At 33.7% G+C, this 20,326-nt stretch overlaps 1 protein-coding gene across 1 annotated transcript in view; it reads left to right on the top strand.

The window, feature by feature from the left end:
* The window catches only part of LOC133329377 (motile sperm domain-containing protein 2-like), a 38,797-nt gene that overhangs the window by 8,298 nt on the left and 10,173 nt on the right, over positions 1 to 20,326 (top strand). Inside the window, 3 exon segments of the mRNA XM_061537852.1 lie at positions 1,773 to 2,261; positions 2,507 to 2,780; positions 14,360 to 14,391. Coding sequence (XP_061393836.1) covers positions 1,773 to 2,261; positions 2,507 to 2,780; positions 14,360 to 14,391 — 795 coding nt within the window.

The raw sequence follows: 20,326 nt of genomic DNA, 5'->3' as shown, positions 1-20,326 counted from the left end.
TAGGAGCTATATCAAAATCTGAACCGATTTCCAACTTAGAAAACATCATTCTAGACGTAATTCAGCTCGCCATGCCCAATATTGTGCAAATCGAAAGATATGTAGGGACATTGGTGCACCATTTATCATAAAATCAATGCAGCTTGGTACAAAAAATATATATGGAAGCTATATCTAAATCTGAACCTTAGCACACATTATTATAGACTCAATTCAGTACATCATGCCAAATTTCGTGAAAATCGAAGGATACATAGGGACTTTGGTGCACCATTTATCATAAAATCGGATGAAAATATATATGGGAGCTATATCTAAATCTGAACCGATTTTCAGGAAACTTAACACACATCATTCTTGACCTAATTCATTACGCTGTACCAAATTTTGTGCAAATCGAAAGATATATAGGAACCTTGGTGCACCATTTACCTTAAATCGGACGATAATATATATGGAAGCTATATCTGAATCTGAACCGATTTTCAGGAAACTTAACACACATAATTCTAGACCTAATTCATTACTCTGTGCCAAATTTCGTGCAAATCGAAATATATATAGGGACATTGGTTAAATCGGACGAAAACATATATGGGAGCAATATCTAAATCTGAACCGATTTTTCCCAATTTAAATAGGGTTTGTCCCTGGGCCAAATAAGTGTGTAAAATTTCAGTCAATTCGGATCATAAATGCGATCTGTACTTTGTTTACAATTTAACATAGACAGACAGACGGATGGACGGACATGCATAAATCAACTCAGAAAGTGATTCTAAGCATATTCTCAAAAAGAACTATGTGTCTATCTCATTTCCTTTTGCCTGTTACAAACATATGCACAAAGCCATAATACCCTGTACCACAGTGTGGTGAAGGGTATAAAAAGCCTTGGCAACACTGACTGTGACTTTTCTAATATATTTGTTAAAATTCCGATCCCCTTTCCCTTACAGAGTGGAGTTGATAGGCATAGCACCATCAACCACCATTATATTTATAAATAATTTAAACAGAAAATTAGTCATGTTCGAAAATATGGAGGCGATAAAAAATTTCCAATATTTCATTGCCAATGGCATGTAAATAACTAAACGATTAGCGGGAGAAGTTAATTACAAATAACAATTTTTTTTAAATATCACTCAATTCTAGGTAAAATGATAACAATTGTGTTCGATAATTCAATATATTTTTTATAATAGGTGTGTTCGTTTACTTTTCCAGTAAAAGAAAAATACTTGAATTTTTCGAAATTATTTAATTGTATACATGTACAAATCAATATTTGAATTCTTAAACTAGAATTTAGGCAGCCCGACACCCCTGCTCATTACTCTATATTTTGTTGGATTTTGGGCATATTTTCAGCTGGATTGGTTATAGTTTGATATTTTCGGTTTTGTGCCATAAAACGACATTCACATTAGAACTCTTCACCGGGTTAACCTGCTTTATTAGGATTTATTTGGCATATATACAATGGAATTGACAATTTTAACCCCCTGGCTTAACGAAATCCGGTTCAATGTAAACGTACTATAACGTAGCCCCCATATAAACTTCCTATCGATTTTAGGCGTTCTGAATATCCATCTCATTGTGGAGGGTATAACAACAACGTTTACACTTGTTTTGCTCTTGCATAACTCCAAATAATGTTCCTGCTCCTTTTTATGTATTTTCAATGTCCAAGCTGTGTGTGGGAAGTTTAATATCGAAAATCCTTCTAACATTTAATTTTTTTTTCTTAATTATCCTTTTTACAGTCGACTTTCATCCTGTGGATATTGATCGCGTTCGCAATGATGATCTCTGGTGTATACGTTTCTTGGAAATGTACGATTTGGATATGAAAACGTCATTCGACAAATTGTGGTCGACATGTATATGGCGTCAACAGTTCGGTGCCAATGATCTAAATGAAAACAATGTTCGCATCGACTACCTAAAGGATGGTGTCATATTCCCCCATAATAATGACGTCGATGGCAAGCCATTACTCATCTTCAAAACCAGCAAACACATCAAGGGCTCCAAGGATATGAATGAATTGTTGAAAGTTCTTGTCTACTGGGTCGAACGGATACAACGTGAACGTCATTTGGAGAAGATTACCATATTCTTTGACATGGACGGAACCGGTTTGTCCAATATGGATTTAGACTTCATCAAGATGATTATTGAAACATTTAAAATGTATTATCCCAATACATTGAATTATATTTTGGTTTTTGAAATGGCCTGGATACTGAATGGTATGTTTTTCATGACAGCACGGGTGAAAGGTTAATTTGATCGCGTTTCGTTGATTTAATTGCAGTCATAAATCCCAAACACTTTAATTATAGTAATGAAAAAATGGCTATGCAAAACGTGACGTGCGAATTAAACTTTAACCCAAGCTATATATAGAAACTCTATATATATATACATATATATATATATATATATACACATATATGTACATTACAGTTACAATTTATTTTCTTTATAATTACAGCTGCATTTAAGATCGTTAAAGCTCTTTTGCCTGAAAAGGCTGTGGAAATTTTGAAAGTTATTACCAAGAAGACTATTAACACGTATGTGGACAAGGACAACTGTCTAACTAGTTGGGGTGGAAATGATAATTATGTGTTTTCCTTTGTACCGGAAGTGAGGAAGCCAATAATGAATGGATCAGCAACAATCTCTCCTGCAGATCATCAACATAACGATAAAAAGGTAAGATATTTTTTTTTTAACACCAACTAGGATTATTCGAAAGGGGATATGTACAGTGACCGATATTGGGGTTTATTCTAAATTTTGCACAAGCATTGTCATTAATGTTTGGTATTGAAAATTAAACGCATTTGCCACCAATATTCAGTAATTAACGGATGTTGGTCATGTTTTTATATCCTCCACCAGGTATATTAAATTTTTAAATTGTTCATTCTCTCCCTATAAGGTATGTACATATATTCAAGATCGGAAAAACAATTCTGTGTCGTGTTGTGGTTAGGGATAAGTAAATCGACTTTCGACTAATCGGTTAATCGACATTCGGTATTGACAAGTCTAAAAGTCGAAGTCGACTTGTGATCTTAGAAGGAAATCGCAAAGTCGTCTTTTCAAGATCGGCTTTCGATTTTTTCATTAATACCTGGTCCTTTTGGTGCTGATCACAACCACATAATACCGGAGGCTAAAGACTTTCACCTATGGACAGGTGGGCTATGGAATTGGGCTACGCAAGCAGCATTTTCTCTAAATTTGAAATTGTTTCTGAGTAGTCGGTCTACGGCCGGAGATTTATAACTTTCTCCTATGGACAGATGGAATTAATATGATTTTTTTTGCAGAACTGTCCCCGTATGTATAATATCTATATATTAAACTAGAATTTAGGCCCCATTACTCTATATTTCGGGCACGTTCTCAACTAGATTGGATAAAGTATGATATTTATTGACATATATACAATGGAATTGACAATTTATACCCTCTGGCTTAACGAAATCCGGTACAATGTAAACGTACTATAACGTAGCCCCATATAAATTTCCCTATCGATTTTAAACGGCATTTACATTAGAGCTTTTTACCGGGTTAACCTACTCTATGAGGATTTATTTGACATGTATACAACAGAATTGACAATTGAAACCCACTGGGTTAACGAAATCCGGTACAATGTAAACGTACTATTAGGTTTTTGAATACCCATCTCATTGTGGAGGTTATAACAACGACGTTTACACTTGTTTTGCCTTTGTATAACACCAAATTTCTTCTATGGACTGGTGGAGCATTGATCTACGCGAGCAGAATTTTCTTTTAAAAAGATTATTTGCAGAATTGGCGGCCTTTGGCCGGTTTTTTATATACATACCTCTGTTGAACCAGCACAATCCGAGCTGAGTCTCTTAAGGCTAACAAATAAAAATTATTTTAAAAATTTGGAACTCCATATTTCGGGAAGTACTGATTTCCCCCCGAGAAAATCTATGTTGTTCAAAATGATCTAAGAGGTGTCCGTAATGTGCATTTAAGCCTAAAAAAATAAAATTTTTAGCCGATTTTGCATCAGTCGTTAAAAGACGAAAATTGATTTTGAGCAGGATTGACAAAATCGAAAGATCAAAAATCGAAAAGTCTGATAGTCGACTTTTGCTCTCGACTACGTATCACTAGTTGCGGGTCGTCTATCTGTCTTTTAAAATCACGGAAGAGATCGCAATATTTAAGATAGAGCTTTGAAATTTTGTATTGGTATTGCTATTACTCCAAGGATGCTTGGTATTGCATATGGGTTAGATCGGCCCACTTGTGGCATGGCCACTATATAATGGTACCTTCAAATATTCCGTATTATGGATATTTTTGGCAAAATTTTTCAAAAGAATTGAATGTAATTTCCTATATTAAGTTATCATTGCGTATCATATCTTCCTTCCGAAAATGATCATTATTGGTCCACTATTTTGGGAAGACCCCATATAATGGTGCCTCTTAATTTTGACATTATGCATGTTATAGATAAGTTTTCCACAGAATCGGCAATAATTTAGTATTTTGAAATCACGTTGAGTATCTTATCTGTATATGAATTATCAATATTGGTCCATATTTGGGCTGAGATTCCATATAACGGTACTTCCCAATATTCGGTATCTTAAGGTTTTTGGGCATATATTTTAGGCTCATTGGCCGTAATTTAGTATTTCGGGTTCTGATGTCGTAGTTAATCTTACTACTAAAAATTTTCAATATTGGTCCACTTTTTAGGGAAACCCCCATATAACGTTACATCCCAAAAGTTCGCTATTTTAGGGAGCTTGAGCAAATGTTTCCAACAATTTGGGATAATATTTTGATTTGTCATTCAGTAGAAAATCACCCTACCAAAAATTATCAATATAGTCCAATTATTTCGGTTATCACCCAATAAAATGGTAACTCCCATTATTCGGTATTTTGAGAGGTTTGGGCATGTTTTTTAACTGAATTTACTCTAATGATCGAGATTGGTCCACTTCTTGGGGAAGCCCTCATATAACGCTACATCGCAAATTTTGATATTTTAGGGAGATTGTGCTAGCTGTAATTATGTATTTTGAATTCTCATTGAGCAGAATTTTTCCCTACAAAAAATTATCAATATTGGGCCCAGTTTTTGGGTAGCCCTCTTATAACGCGTATACCATTTATGCGGTATTTTGAGAGGTTTGGGTATGTTTTTAACCGAATCGCCCTAATTTGTTTTTTAGGTCCTCATGGGGTGTCAAATCTTCCTGCCAAAAATTATCAATGTCAGTTTACGATTTGTTATAGCTCTAATAGGTCGGTAACGAAGTACCATGGGGAAATAAGCCAAAAATCTTCAAAATGCTGGCAATGACGCGCTACACTTACATTTACAGCCAAATTACAGGCACGTCGCTGTGAAAAATGTGGCTAAAGTCGCATTTTTCACCTGTAATTTGGCTGTAAATGTAAGTGTAGTGCCACATTGCCAGCATTTTCAGTAAAATACAGTAAAATCTTGCCATTCCAGACAATTGATTACAGACCCAATGATATAACCCTCACAAAAAAATATCCAAACCCTTTTTATACCCTACACAACTATGTTGTCAGGGTATTATAGCTTTGTGCAGCCCCAAATGTTTGTAACGCCGCGAAATATTGGTCCTAGACCCACCTTTAAGTATACCGATCGTCATATCTCGACTAGCTGAGTCGATCTAGACATGTGTGTCCGTCCGTCCGTCCGTCTGTCCATTATAATTTGTAAACACGATACAGGCCACAGTTATGGACCAATCTTCACGAAATTTTGCATGTAGGATGTGTTCTGGCCAATGAAGACCCCTATTGTTTTTGGAAAAGATCGGTTAATATTTAGGGGATGAAATGGACCAAATACTAAATTTTTGTCGGTTTTTCTGGTCGCTCCAGAGGCCGCAATTATGGCCCAAACACCGCGAATTTTGGCATGAAGAAGGGGATCGGGCCAGACAATAAGCATGTATGTTTTGATAAAGATCGGTCAACATTTAGCGGGTCAAATGGACCCTGACTTTTGTGCGAAAAATGACAAAATTTGTATTCTATGGCATATATATTTACTCCTGGAGGATGTTGACCCCAGGAGTTGATAGCACATCCAAGAGGAGTGGTTGGCCTTTAAATTGATACCAAATATAGTGATGTATCTACTCAGATGTGGGAGTTACAGTCAAATATTTACAGGTGCTTACGTATTCAGATATTATTCAGTAACCCATTACCACATTAGAGGGAGAAATATCGCGCTGATGGCTTTGAAATTTTTCATGAAGTTCCAGTTATGGTCAAGAACAACGCCTATAATTTTCGGTGATGATCAGATTAAAATTTTGGGATGAAATGGACCGAAAACATAATTTTTTGTGTGTTTTCGAGTAGAGTATAATCCGAAAATCACAACACAACCCACCGTGAAGGTAATCTGGACAAGTAATTAGAAGGACTGTACTGAATATTCGAAAAAAGTAAGGAAGAGGTGTTGTTAACCTCTAATCGGACAAGAGGGGGCAAATATCACGAAATATTACTCAGACTCGGAATAAACATCCTCAGAAAGTTAGAGTTCGTGGTAGTTGTGTAGGGTATGGCATGGTCGGTCCCGTCCGACTATACTGCTCCGCTCACTGGTTTTGTATTACTAAATGTTTAGCCAATTTTTTTATGGAAGTGGCTAAAATTTGGCCTATCGGTTGTAACAAAATTCATATTCAACGAACTTGAAATCTTTTTTACCCATTTCTTCTCAAAACATATACAATCCTTTGCAATACATATTTTTTCTGATTTCTATTACGTCACAACCACCATAGCGATAGCCAATTACAGGATATCAATAGAACTCAACTGTGTTTTTTTTTTTATTATCTACCATCCGTATATCTGTCGATTTGATTCTATTCCTATGAATGTTTTAGTCTTTCAGTGTCTGTGGGCAGTTTGGCAACACGCAAGCCCGTCCTTTTAATTACCCAATTTTACGAGCATTGTCAATTAGGCCAGTAGGGGGGGGGACGTTTATGTTGATAAACACGCACCACATAGTTCGTTTAACTTAAAGTGAATGAAAACAAAAAATTCAAGTTAAAACATCTGAAGAAATTGTGTGCTTTAAGGAGACCCCACCCATTCTCAGTTTCAAAAAAAATTAATTAGTTTTTATACCCTACACAGCTATGTTGTCAGGGTATTATAGCTTTATAGCCCAAAAAGTTTGTATACCTATCGTCATATCTCGCTAGCTGAGTCGATCTAGTCCGTCTGTCCATTATAATTTGTAAACACGATACAGGCCACAGTTATGGACCAATCTTCACGAAATTTTGCATGTAGGATGGGTTCTGGTCAATAAAGACCCCTATTGTTTTTAGAAAAGATCGGTAAATATTTAGGGCTTGAAATGGACCAAAAACTTTATTTTTGTCGGTGGTCGCTCCAGATGCCGCAATTATGGCCCAAACAACGTGAATTTTTGCATGGAAAAGGGGATTGGGCCAAAGAATAAGGATGCCTGTTTTGATAAAGATCGGTCAATACTTAGCGGGTCAAATGGACCATAACTTTTGTGTGAAAAATTGCAAAATTTGTATTCTATAGCGTATATATTTACCCCTGATTCTTGCAGTACGGGAACAGACCAATTATTTAGTAACCCATTACCACACTAGAGGGCGGAAATATAGCTCTGATCGCTTTGAAATTTTCCATGAGATTTCAGTTATGGTCAATGACAACGCCTATAATTTTCGGCGATGATCAAATAATAAAGTGGACCGAAAACTTAATTTGTTGTGATTTTGAAAGTCAAACATCACAACAGAACCCACGGTGAAGGGAACTGGACAAGTAATTAGAAGGACTGTACAGAATATTAGTAATACTGGGAAAATATGTTAGTGTAAGGAAGAGGTGCTGTTGACCTCTAATCGGCAACAGAGTGTAGATATCAAGAAATATTGCCCGTGCTTGGAATAAACATCCACAGAAAGATACAGTTCCGTGGTAGTTGTGTAGGGTATCGTATTGTCGGCCCGTCCAACTATATTGCTCCGCTCACTGGTTTTTTATTTGATTAGAACCTACATTAATTCAAAAATGTCCTTATAAATTTTCAAGTGAAAATCTCAAAAATTTATGGTGGAGGGCAAACAAATTATAATTCGGTAATTTATAATTTAGTACTGATTGATTAGTTTACCCACACATATACGAGGGAGGTTCACCGGAAGTATCCGTTTGATGTGGTTTACAGAAGATCACAAGAAAAGCGTTCGTAAATATTTAACATTCTTGAATTAGTGTAGGTTCGAATTAAATCAAAATACGAAATTACATTTTTTGAAACCGAGAAGGGGGGGATCACCTTAAATTTGTCATTCAGTCTGGAGATCTATTCTGAGTGTTAAAGATTTCTCATAAAACTTAACTTCTTTTTTCTTTATTTATAAAGAGGATTGTTTCAGATTTAAAGAAAATGGGTTTAGGGGACTTTAAATACACACATGACTACAACGTCAAGAGTATCCTCTGCGGGTCGCATACTAAAATAGGGGAACCGATCATTCCTATCTAATATATAACCTATATAACAGACATACTTTCTTTGCCTTCGCAGTCTTACACAATTCGTATACACTTTGGAGTAATCGTTTAATCCAGATTATAAAGTATTTTTTTTTCATTTACATCTATCTATCAGCATAAATTGTGTGTAAATTATATAGCAATAAATATTAACAAATTGATCAGTTAATGCCCCTACATGTAAACGTTCACTTATAATGTGTATGAAATACCCTTTTTAAAATAACAAATTTATTAAATGTAGCATACTTTTAGGCTTTCGCTTTATAAATATATAAATACATATACAGTGCAGTACTGTAGTGTACTGTACACCTCTTGTCGTCAAATACTTATCGGAAATTACATAAATTTGGCAAACAAAAAAGAATTTTTGAAATATTTCATTTAATATCCGTAGTAAATAATTTACTCTCACAAGTGCGATATTTGATATACATTGCATCTTAAAGCGTTAACATACATATTTCGGTAATGATAAATATTCTCAAGTAATTTCACCTTTATTATTAATATATTTTCATGTCAGTCTATTGACTATCCTTTCTGTCACACACACTCACACACAAACTTTAGTACATTCATAGTGCGTCACAAAGTCCACACAGTCAATAAAGGCTATCGATAATAACATTTTCAACCAAGGGGTGGGTTTGTCGGTTTGACTTTTGCCACAAAAGTTTTTGTTATGGCCTGGCGATGTCTTTGCGTTGTTGAACAACACACAAAACATTTTCTATAAATATCCATATTTATATCAGTATTCAGGTAGCTTTTCCTTTTGGTATATCTAACACAGGAAGGGACAATACATTTAAAATTACAACTGACCTTAGCAAATGTTGGAAAGAAAGATTAATAATTGATTCCAACTAGTCTGTATAAACAAAATTTTTTTTAGGTTTTTTAACCCTTTATGGCCCAATGTTGCCCACAGGCAACAACATGTTTTAGAGCTTATATTTAATACGCGGCAAGTAAATGTATACTTTTTGGATTACATATGTTAAAAGCTGATTATGGACGACACATATCAAAAGAATAATCTAAAAAATATGTACAGTACCAAATTGTTTATACAGTCCAAAATATTTAAATCGCTTCGTATTCGAAGTTATAAATTGGGTACTTTATTCACTAAAAAAGAAAACAAATCATTAATTCTAAATTCATTATGAAATAAATAATAATGAAATAATAATAATAATCAATTGTTGCTGGAACAAAACTTTTAGTTATTTTTATCGTTATACGAGGGCAGTTCGGAAAGTTCTTAGCCTAGCACAAAAAGCGCAGTATAAACAGAAAAAAGTTAAGTGTTTTGGAAACTTCCCTCTCTGCTATGAACACATATAAAATTTTGTTTCCATCTGACAACTCCTTCATATTGAAACAGGTGTTCAAAAAAGACGCATCCGCAGTTTTTTACGATGAAAGAACGCAATTCTAATTTTTCCATTGTAAAAAACTGCGGATGCGTCATTTTTGAACCCCTGTTTCAATATGAAGGAGTTGCCAGATGGAAACAAAATTTAACATGTGTTCATAGCAGAGAGGGAAGTTTCCAAAACACTTAAATTTTCTTCTGTTTATACTGCGCTTTTTGTGCTAGGCTAAGAACTTTCCGAACTACCCTCGTATGACGATTTATGCATGTCCGTCTATTGAAATCACGGTAGAGACCGAAATGTGTCCGTATAAATAATTATTTATATTGATTCAAGCTTCTGGGTAGCCCACACACAACGATGACCCCCAATATTCGGCATTTTGGAGACATTTTTCAACCGAATTGTCTGCAATTTGGTATTTTGGGTTGGGTCATTGTATAGCACATCTTCGTATTAAAAATTTTTAATATTGACCCTTTGACTTTCAGATGATGGTACCCCTATGATGGTACCATATCCATATGACGGTACCCCTAATATTCAGTATTTAGGTGATATTCGACATGGATATAATTGTAATGGTTCGAGGTAGCTCCCATTCAAAATTAATTTGGCAACCCTGTCGTGAATGTTCACTAATTTTGTGGTGCTCTGTGCTCGTTTAAAAAATATTTAATTTCTAACAATATAATCTGTGTTTTTGTGGTAACGGTGTTTAAAAGTGTTGTGAAATAATTTTTGTGCATTTTGATATAATTGGAAGTGTGAAATATAACATATTTTTCCTAATATTAATTAATCTTTTTAATTCTTATTGGCATTTTGATTCCATTCCCAATTTGTTCCTTTGTTGCATTAGCTTATATTGTTGTTGTAACATTTCTTTTAATTTTATTTTGTTTTGTTATTTTGACATCTCAAAACAGAGTTGCCAAATTGTGTATTTCATAAGAAATTAAAGGGATAGAAATTCCAGTAAATTCATAAATTATTTAAAAAAAATAATAATAATAATAATTTTTAAAAATGGTTTGTCCTTACGAGTTATGTAATATTTCCGTAGATGATGAGTTGTGTGTCACATGCTGGTTTTGCCTTAATCAATGGCACGTTAAATGTGCTCGAATTAATGCAAAAGTAGTGGACACAATTAGGGATAATGTTGGTGTCCGTTGGTGCTGTGTCCATTGTCGAAAACTTTCAGCTGACTTTTATAACTTTGTAAAAGACTTGCAGTCGGAGCTTGGTTCGATGAAAAAGGAATTTACATCGTTATCAAAACGATTTGAGAATTTTTCGAATTTGTTCGACAAGTACCAAGAGCTTGATGAATTTGTATCATCACCGTCTGTGTCTGGGCAGAAACGTAAAAGGTCTGCGAAAAAGGCTCCCAATAAAGTCGTGCCTAGTCGCAAACCCACAGTTTCTGTTGGGAATACAGTGCCACAATCACCTTCCGTCAATATCACAGATACAACGGAAACTGATTGTGTCCAGACATATGCTAGTGTTGCGTCACATTCGGCCTCGGAAATCGTTAAGGATGTAAATGAAGTGATAAATCCAAAATCTGTGAGTATAAGTAGTGCTAGTCTGGAAAAGACTTCAAAACCTACTCACGGAAATCGGGAATCATCAGTTCAATCATCTAATGCGTCTTCCGTAGCTGGCACTAGCAATTCCCTCCAACCTGGTCAAAGACCATTATCTATGGCTCCCACCAGGAAAATGGTATTTGTATCTAGGTTTGCACCAGATACCTCGGCTGAGGATATAAATTATTATATAAAATCAAAAATCGATGGAAATTTCTTTCTACGTTGTTATAAGCTCCGGTCTGCTTTCTCAGAAAGTAGATCATCTTTTAAAATCGTAGTAGAAGAAAGTATGTTTCATCGACTAATTTCGAGAGAATTTTGGCCTGCTAATGCATTTGTAAAGGAATTTCTGGAAAGATCTGAAAATTTAGCTCATTTGCCTCAGAGGGCTGAAATATTGCCAAAAAACTAAATATGTTTCTCAATGTTTGCTATCAGAATGTAAGAGGGTTAAACACAAAATTAACTCGATTATTCTCTGATAGCCTTGGGTTTAATTATGATGTTATAGTATTTTCTGAAACTTGGTTAAAACCATCCGTGTTAAATAGTGAAATTTTGTGTTCTAGATATCAAATATTTAGAAAAGATAGAGTTCTTAAAAAAGGTGGTGGCGTCCTTATTGCAGTTGATGCCAAATATTCCACTAATTTAATTGAATTAAACTGTTTTGATATCGAATTTATTTGCATATCCATTGAATTAGAAAATTTTAAATTATTTGTGACTTGCTCATACATTCCTCCCTCATCGCAACTTGATATTTATAATCAGCATTTGTTAGCAATAAATTCAATCACTAACAAAATGAATGACTCTGACAAAATATTAGTTCTCGGCGATTTTAATCTGCCGTCCGTAAAGTGGCTTTCATTGCCAGATTCTGAGGCTCTAACACCTTTGACATCTGATGCAAATGTAAACTTATATACCTTTGAAATTGTAAATCGTTTTAGCGACATAAATCTTTATCAAATAAATAGCGTATCAAATTCTTATGATCGAATTCTAGATCTAGCATTTGTGAATTATACACAATATTTTGAAATTATTAGAATACCTCCAGTATGTACTCCCGAAGATAACTACCATCCTACATTATGCATATCCATGATGCATAATAATTTAGCTACCAACAATTCTTTAATATCATTTAAATCTGTTCCTAATTATAATAAAACTGACTTCCGAAAGCTAAACGCACTTATCTCAAACGTAAATTGGAGCACATTATTTATTTGTAAGGGTCATATTGATCTAGAATTATCAGTATATAAATTTTATGATATCCTAAATAAATTTATTCTAGAATGTGTTCCCATTGTTAGAGTTAGAAACTCGGATCGATATCCATGGGTCACATCTGGGCTTTCAAGTATTAAAAATTATAAAAATAAACTTTTTAAAAAATATAAAAAATCAGGCTCCTCTATAGATTATGCTAAATATGCTGTCGCAAGGTCTAAATATACGTCAGAGTCCCGAAAACTTTACAATCTTTATTTAAACAAGATTAAACTTAATTTCAAATCCAATCCTAAATCTTTTTATGACTTCGTTAATATAAAAAGAAAAGCTACGTCAAAGCCCACCATCCTGAAATTCAATAATCAGACATTTGAGAAAAACTCTGAAATTTCAGAGTGCTTTGCAAATTTTTTCGCTACAACATATTCATATTCACCCTGTCCAAATAAAGATACATATAGTTATAAATTATCGACGATAGATCAAATATCTATGCCTTTTTTACAAAGTCAATATGTTTCTAAAATCTACGTAATTTAAGATCAATTAAAAGTCCAGGTCCGGATGGCATTCCTAGCATAATTCTAAAGTACTGTTCAGATACATTAGCTATCCCTTTAACGCTATTGTTTAATTATTCCCTGAAATATAGTCATTTTCCGACCTTCTGGAAGAAATCCTATATAGTTCCTTTACACAAATCTGGTAGCTTAACTAATGTCTCGAATTATAGAGGAATTGCTAAATTAAGTGCAATTCCAAAATTATTCGAAAAACTGATTACTGATGTAATTTCTCATAAAGTTCAGCCAATCTTAAGCCCATATCAACATGGTTTTCGTAGTGGCCTCTCAACCATTACCAATCTTATTCAATTTTCCTCAACCGTCATAAAAGGTTTTATTCAGCGTAATCAAACCGACACGATTTACACTGACTTCAGTAAAGCTTTTGACAGGGTTAACCATGAACTTTTAATATATAAATTAAATCAAATTGGTTTCAGTATAAATTTAGTTAAATGGATATCATCTTATTTGAGAAATAGATCACAGGTAGTTTTGTTTGATGATTGTCTCTCCAAATCCATTAATGTTCCTTCCGGCGTTCCCCAAGGAAGTCATTTAGGTCCACTCCTCTTTCTTCTATTTATAAATGATTTACCAAATGCAATAATCCACTCCAAATTGCTAATGTATGCTGACGATGTCAAGTTGTTTATCACCCATAACTCCATGAAGCAAGCTGATTTACTTCAAAATGATTTAAATAACCTTTTTCAATGGTGCGAATTAAACTGTATGGATTTAAACCTAAACAAATGTAAGCATATGTGTTTTTCCAGATCTTCTACTTTAACAAGGCAATACAATATTAATGGTACTGTTTTATCAACTGTTGATTCATTTGTTGATCTTGGTATTTTAATGGATCCAAAATTAAATTTTAATAATCATGTTATTTCTATGGTAAACAAAGCCCACGGTGTCTTAGGATTTATAAAACGATGGGCTAAAGAATTCTCTGATCCCTACATTACAAAACAACTTTTTACATCTCTTGTGCGACCCATATTAGAATATGGTTCTGTTGTATGGGATCCCCAATATACAATTTATTCCGATAAAATTGAATCAGTGCAGAAACAATTTCTAATTTTTGCGCTGAGAGGTTTACATTGGAATAGTGACTTTGTGTTGCCTTCTTACACTAGCAGGTTAAAATTAATTCGATTGCCAACATTAAAAAGTAGACGTATTATGTTGAACACTATGATAGTAATTAAAATACTAAGCGGTAATATACCCTCAGACTTCCTAATTTCATCCATTAGAATAAATGTTCCTTTTCGATCAAGTAGATATTATCAACCATTATACGTAGATTTTCATCGCACAAATTATTCTATGGGAGATCCACTTAGTAAAATGTGTATTGATTTCAATTCTGTGTATTCTAACGTAGACTTTTGCATGAATATAGACCTAATAAAATCTAATATAATCATATTTTTAAATGAATAATACAACTTAATAACAAACTGGCTGTTGAAGTAGATTTCTGTAGCTGGTTTTCTATCCCTTCTCATATTCCATCATAATGCGGATTATGATGCGTACGCGATCCCTACGAAAGGGGAGGTCGCCCCCTCGGTCGGCAGGGGTGGGAAAGTGAGGCGTGGGAACGTACGATAAAAATAACGATCTCAAGCCCCTTTTCTCAATTCGGTATATTCAATGTCCTATCATAACATGTGTTTTCTCCTATGAGCCCCCATTAAGTTCACATATTTTAAATGTCATTCTCATGAGTGTTCATACTTATTATTTTGGCTATGTATGTGACCATTGCTCCCATTCCCATAATTATTAATCATGTCAACGTGATTGGCAGTTTTTTCATAACTGATAATTTCCGTCTATACAGAAATCGTAATAAAGATGTTTTATTGCAACTGATTTCAAATTAGTTTAACCGGCCACAAACTGAAAAACATGATAATAGGCTGGTAGCTTTAAAATACTCTCGAATTGTACCACGATAAGAATACAATTTCTTTCGAAAGTTTTATATGCGAATAGAAAGAACAATAGGTTGTTTTACACATTGGCTCTTAGGGCGCATTAGGACAATAAGTTCTTATTGCGATAAGGTGCATTATCCCGATTTAATTACTAAACCGAGCTGAATTAACCTCGATTTACCATACAACATGAAATCCACTCAATATCTCGATTTTCATAGAGTCCTTTGCTAAATCGAGAGAATTTCAAATGCAACCCTGCTTTTGTCCCAAAAGTTCTTTTTTCATGAAAGTATGCTCTAAAATAATTAATATTCAAAACAAAAATATGTCAGCTGCCGAAAAAAATTAAATTTTGTTTGCATTCATAATAAATATTGCTATAATTTAGGACAACAAAGGCTTTAATGCATTTCTGACCTATCGTAGAGCAATTTACTACAGAAATCAGGAAGTCGGCAAAATGTAAACAAATAACAGCTGACAAATCCACTTCATTTCAATTGAATACTAGTATACACAGTTGAGCGCAGCTGATGTCTCGATTAACTCTCAAAGTGCGTAATTTCGATGTGAAATGTTGCCAACCATGTGGAATATTACAAGGAAAAATTTGACTGATGGTCGAGACTATGGCACAATGAATAGGTAGTCCATTTAGCGCAGCTGATGTCTCGATTAACTGTCAAAGTGGGTAATTTCTACTTGAATTCGATGTGCAGTGTTGCCAACCATTTGAAATATTATATGGAAAATTTGACAGATAATCAAGACAAAAACAAAAACCTTTGTTTTGTTTTTGTCTCCCTTAGAATTGCATCATGGTCGAGACAACAAAAAAGTTTTTTGTTGTGACACATCACCTTATGATTGCATCGCGACATACACAATTATTAATTAGTGCCAAAAATATTTGTTGGCTCAAGATTTAACCATGGTTGTTACCTCTTATATTTATAAGTTTTAGAGGCAGGGGACTTCAAAATATTTTTAAATACAACTTATTTAACAATTTTTGCCATGAACACATGATATGCGTACATTTCGAAGGAAGGTATGTATTTCATTTAAATTTTGAAAGCTGAATACTGTCAAAGCCAGATCAAAACAAGATTTAACATATGTTCATAACAGAGATGAAAGTTTCCAAAACACATAACGGTTTTCTGTTTATACCGCGCTTTTTGTGCTATGCTAAAAATTTTCCGAACTGCCCTCGTACGTATTTTGGGAAATGAAAAAATAAATATGAAATTAATTCAAATAAAAAATTTAGTTAAAATCTTATTTTTTATTTTAAAATTCATAGTGCAATTTTTTGTAAAAAGTCTTAGTGTGCGTGTGTTTCTTGTTTCTTAATTTATTTTCCTTTTCTTTGCAACTCCGATCATGTAGCTCATCTCGAAAGAGAAATTAATAAAAAACTTTTACATGAATGATCCTTCGCCCTAAAAAGGCATAAAAACAAAAAAACTCAAAAATTCATCTTGAGCCCGGCTGGGATTTGAACCCTGGTTCCCATGGCATCTGTTGATGTCCGGCGCCTTAGCGTTCAAAGCCACCTCCTTATCTTCTAAGGTTGCACAATATACAGTTGCATACCATTGAAGAAAAATATTGTAGTCTGTATGGAAAAAAAGTCAGTCACTACAAGAAAAATCTGATCTGAAAAGGAATGTTCTGGTGTGACGCCAAATGTCCGGTTGACACGTTTGAATTTAATTCGTAGATGCAATTTCGCAACAATAGTCGACATAAATATAACTTATCAAGTAAAGACATTTATAAGCCACATTGCCCAATATGCTTGATGAGCCGCTTAACCAACGACGAAACGCGTCGCATAACACTAGATTGCCGAAGGCAGTCATTTTGACCGTTTTTCAACTTCAAGTACAAAAACAATTGTGTATATTATGACCTAGCTTTTTAAAATTTGGTGACTTTTTGTACCACATAGAACTAAGTTTATTAATCATAGTAGCTGCTTCCTCGCCTCTTTCATTCCCCGTATTCACATGTGCTATACACACACAAAGGAACATACAAATCGGGAAAAATAAATTTTATATTTCCAGTCAATTTCACTCTTAGAGTAAAGACTTCCTCTTTTTCGAACATTTTGTCCGCGCTCTTATTTTTCAAAAGGGGAAACTCGAGAGCCCTACCTCCGAAAACAAATAAAAACAACGTTTTGTATGATTGCAAATAATGTAAAAAATATAAAAAAATAAGTTTGAAAAAATTTCTTTACACAATAACAATTCTTTCAGAATGAGGTTATTTTGACCGATTTTAGGCAATATGCCCGTCTTTCTAGAGATAATGGTGGTCTCTGGCTTTCCTTTTCATCATGTAGCTCATCTCGAAAGAGAAATTAATAAAAAATAATTTATTTTAGTTAATCCACTTGCGTATCTAAATCCGCTATTACGCTTCTATAAATGTCCAATAGGTAATATATAGTACTTACAATATAACATTTTATTGTCATTATCCTGATGGAGCAAATAGTATTGTCCTTTAAAATATTTATATAACCGTACATATTTCTGGGCGGAGTACCAAAAGTTGCAACTGTTATTGAACCCCTCCCCAAATTTATCATACCTCCCGCATACAAAGTGAATAAAAAAAGCTCCAACAAGAGAATAAAAACATCAGACGGAGAGACAATAAGTTAATATTGTTGTTGTTTTTGGTTGATTGTTGTTGTATTTTTTTATCAAATTTACTTTTGCTGTTGACGGAGCAAAACAAACCCATTCCAAAGTTGTCGAATAAAGAACACAACAAAACATTTTTGATGTGTTTTTTTCTATTTTATTATTTCAGTTTATATTTGTTGTTCGCGGCGTCATCTTCTCTTCACATTGACGGTTTTGTGTTTGTATATTTGAAATAAAACAAAAATATGTATTAATTTTCTATTCGAGTGTTCGCTTATTGTACCCAAAAAAAAAGAGAAGGAATTTGAAATACGCTGTTGATTTATTTTAAGATTTTGTGATTTTCGTAACACTCCACCTCCCCCCAAAATAAAAATCCAAACATAAAAGAAGATCAAAAAGTGTCAATTGTTAATATTTATCACAACAACAAAAACCTGTTTGAGCAAAATAAAATTTTAACACGTGTAATATTATTAAAAAAATTCTCAGGGTATCAATTATTTAGAGTATATGTTTCACCGACTGAATTCACGTGTGATTTCATAGTATTGAATACGATTGAAACTCTTCTCTAAAAGGCCAATCACACTTCTGTCTTCATTGGATTTAAAATACATATTCCTACGCAACAACAACATACATCAAGTATAGACAAGCTGCAAACCAAGATTCTTATATTATTATTATTATTATTCTCAACGCAACGCAGCCGCCAAAATTAAGATGCCACGGGTATGTGCCATTAATATTTGATCATACTTCCTTAATCGCCCATTGTTGTATCATCGGATATTCTCACTTATAAATTTATTCGTAGATATTTAATAAAAGTTCGAAACAAAGAAAAGCTTTATGTATGTCTGTCTACCTACACATAAATCCATACTTATGTATGTATGTGCACAAACAATTGTTCTGGGAGCTGCTGTTCTAAACGTATCTTAGCACAGTGGCCCAAATGTGTAAATATTGTAATTAAAATGCGATAGTAGTTTGTTTAATTTTTCGGCAAGTTGAAGTATTTGTCGTATATCCTATATGTTGAAATCAAGGTACAATAATACAAGGTATAATATATAGAGGTGAATAACAAAAATGCAACTCTGTAGGCAGTGGCTTCTTCAGTTGCTAAAAACGCGAAAAATTAATAAAACGTTATTGTTTCCCAAAATCGAGTAAAGAGATTTAAAATTCTGAACCCGCATTGCTATTACTCCTAGGATGTTAGGTATTGAAAATATATTCAGTGAGTTACAGTCAAAAGTATCCACTTGGTTTTTTATAATAAAAATGGTGTAAGTTTATGTTATTCGATTTATTAAATTTTATTCTTTTTTATATGTGAACATGAAGAACTTAACTTAAAATTAATAAATTAAACAATGCATAAATATAAATATTGTTAATGCCATTTAATTACTCGTAAATAATAAACAATTTATTTGTGAAATCGAAATCCAAGTTAAAAGTTTTTTACCGCCTTCAACCTTGCCGGCATATATTTACCAAGTTTTCCGTGTTAAATGTCTGAATTCTTAAAGTTCGATATAGGATTCAAATCCGGGGACTGAGGAGGTGTTCAGGGACTTGTGTTGTTGTCCCAAAGCTCCGTACCATTACAGAGCCTCATTCGTGATTTACGGTCTAAATTGTGTGCTCATTTCATTAGCAAAAATAACAGATTCCAAAAATGCGAAATTATTTTTTCGTGTTTCTAAACGAACTCTAATCGGATTTTGGAGATTTGGGATTAATGAATGGTTTTTTTATCAGTGCAACTCTACCATGAAGACCATGCCACGCAGAATTTTTCGAATTGTTTCTGAATTGCATTTCTTTTCCAGATATTTTTCTGCGATTTCAGAAATTGCTTTTGTTTAAAAATTATTTTTTATATTGTATTTATCATGGCATAATAATACAACATAGTCTCATGCAGTCATATGTTTCCAATTTTTTCATAAATTTGCCTTTGACAGTATTCAGATTTCAAAATTGAAATGAAAATATCTCCCTTCGACATGTAAGCATATCATCTGTTTAGTGGCAAAAAATTGCTAAATAATTTATATTTATAAATAATAGCTCTGTCTGTTTACTCGATATTTGGTAACAATTGTTACCAAGTGTTACTAAATGTTGTCTGTTTACCCAAAAATCCAGTAAAAGAGAGTCAAGTGAGAGAGCAAGTTTGACAGTAGAACAACAACAAACATACTGGAGTTTACTGAAAGAATTGTATGCAGTAAG

Source organism: Musca vetustissima, unplaced genomic scaffold (assembly GCF_032173495.1).
Source record: "Musca vetustissima isolate MV318-11 ecotype Yass unplaced genomic scaffold, APGP_CSIRO_Mvet_v1 utg2026, whole genome shotgun sequence".
Lineage (NCBI taxonomy): Eukaryota > Metazoa > Arthropoda > Insecta > Diptera > Muscidae > Musca > Musca vetustissima.
Note: the sequence above shows the minus strand (reverse complement) of the source record. Positions and strands in the feature narration are given on the sequence as shown.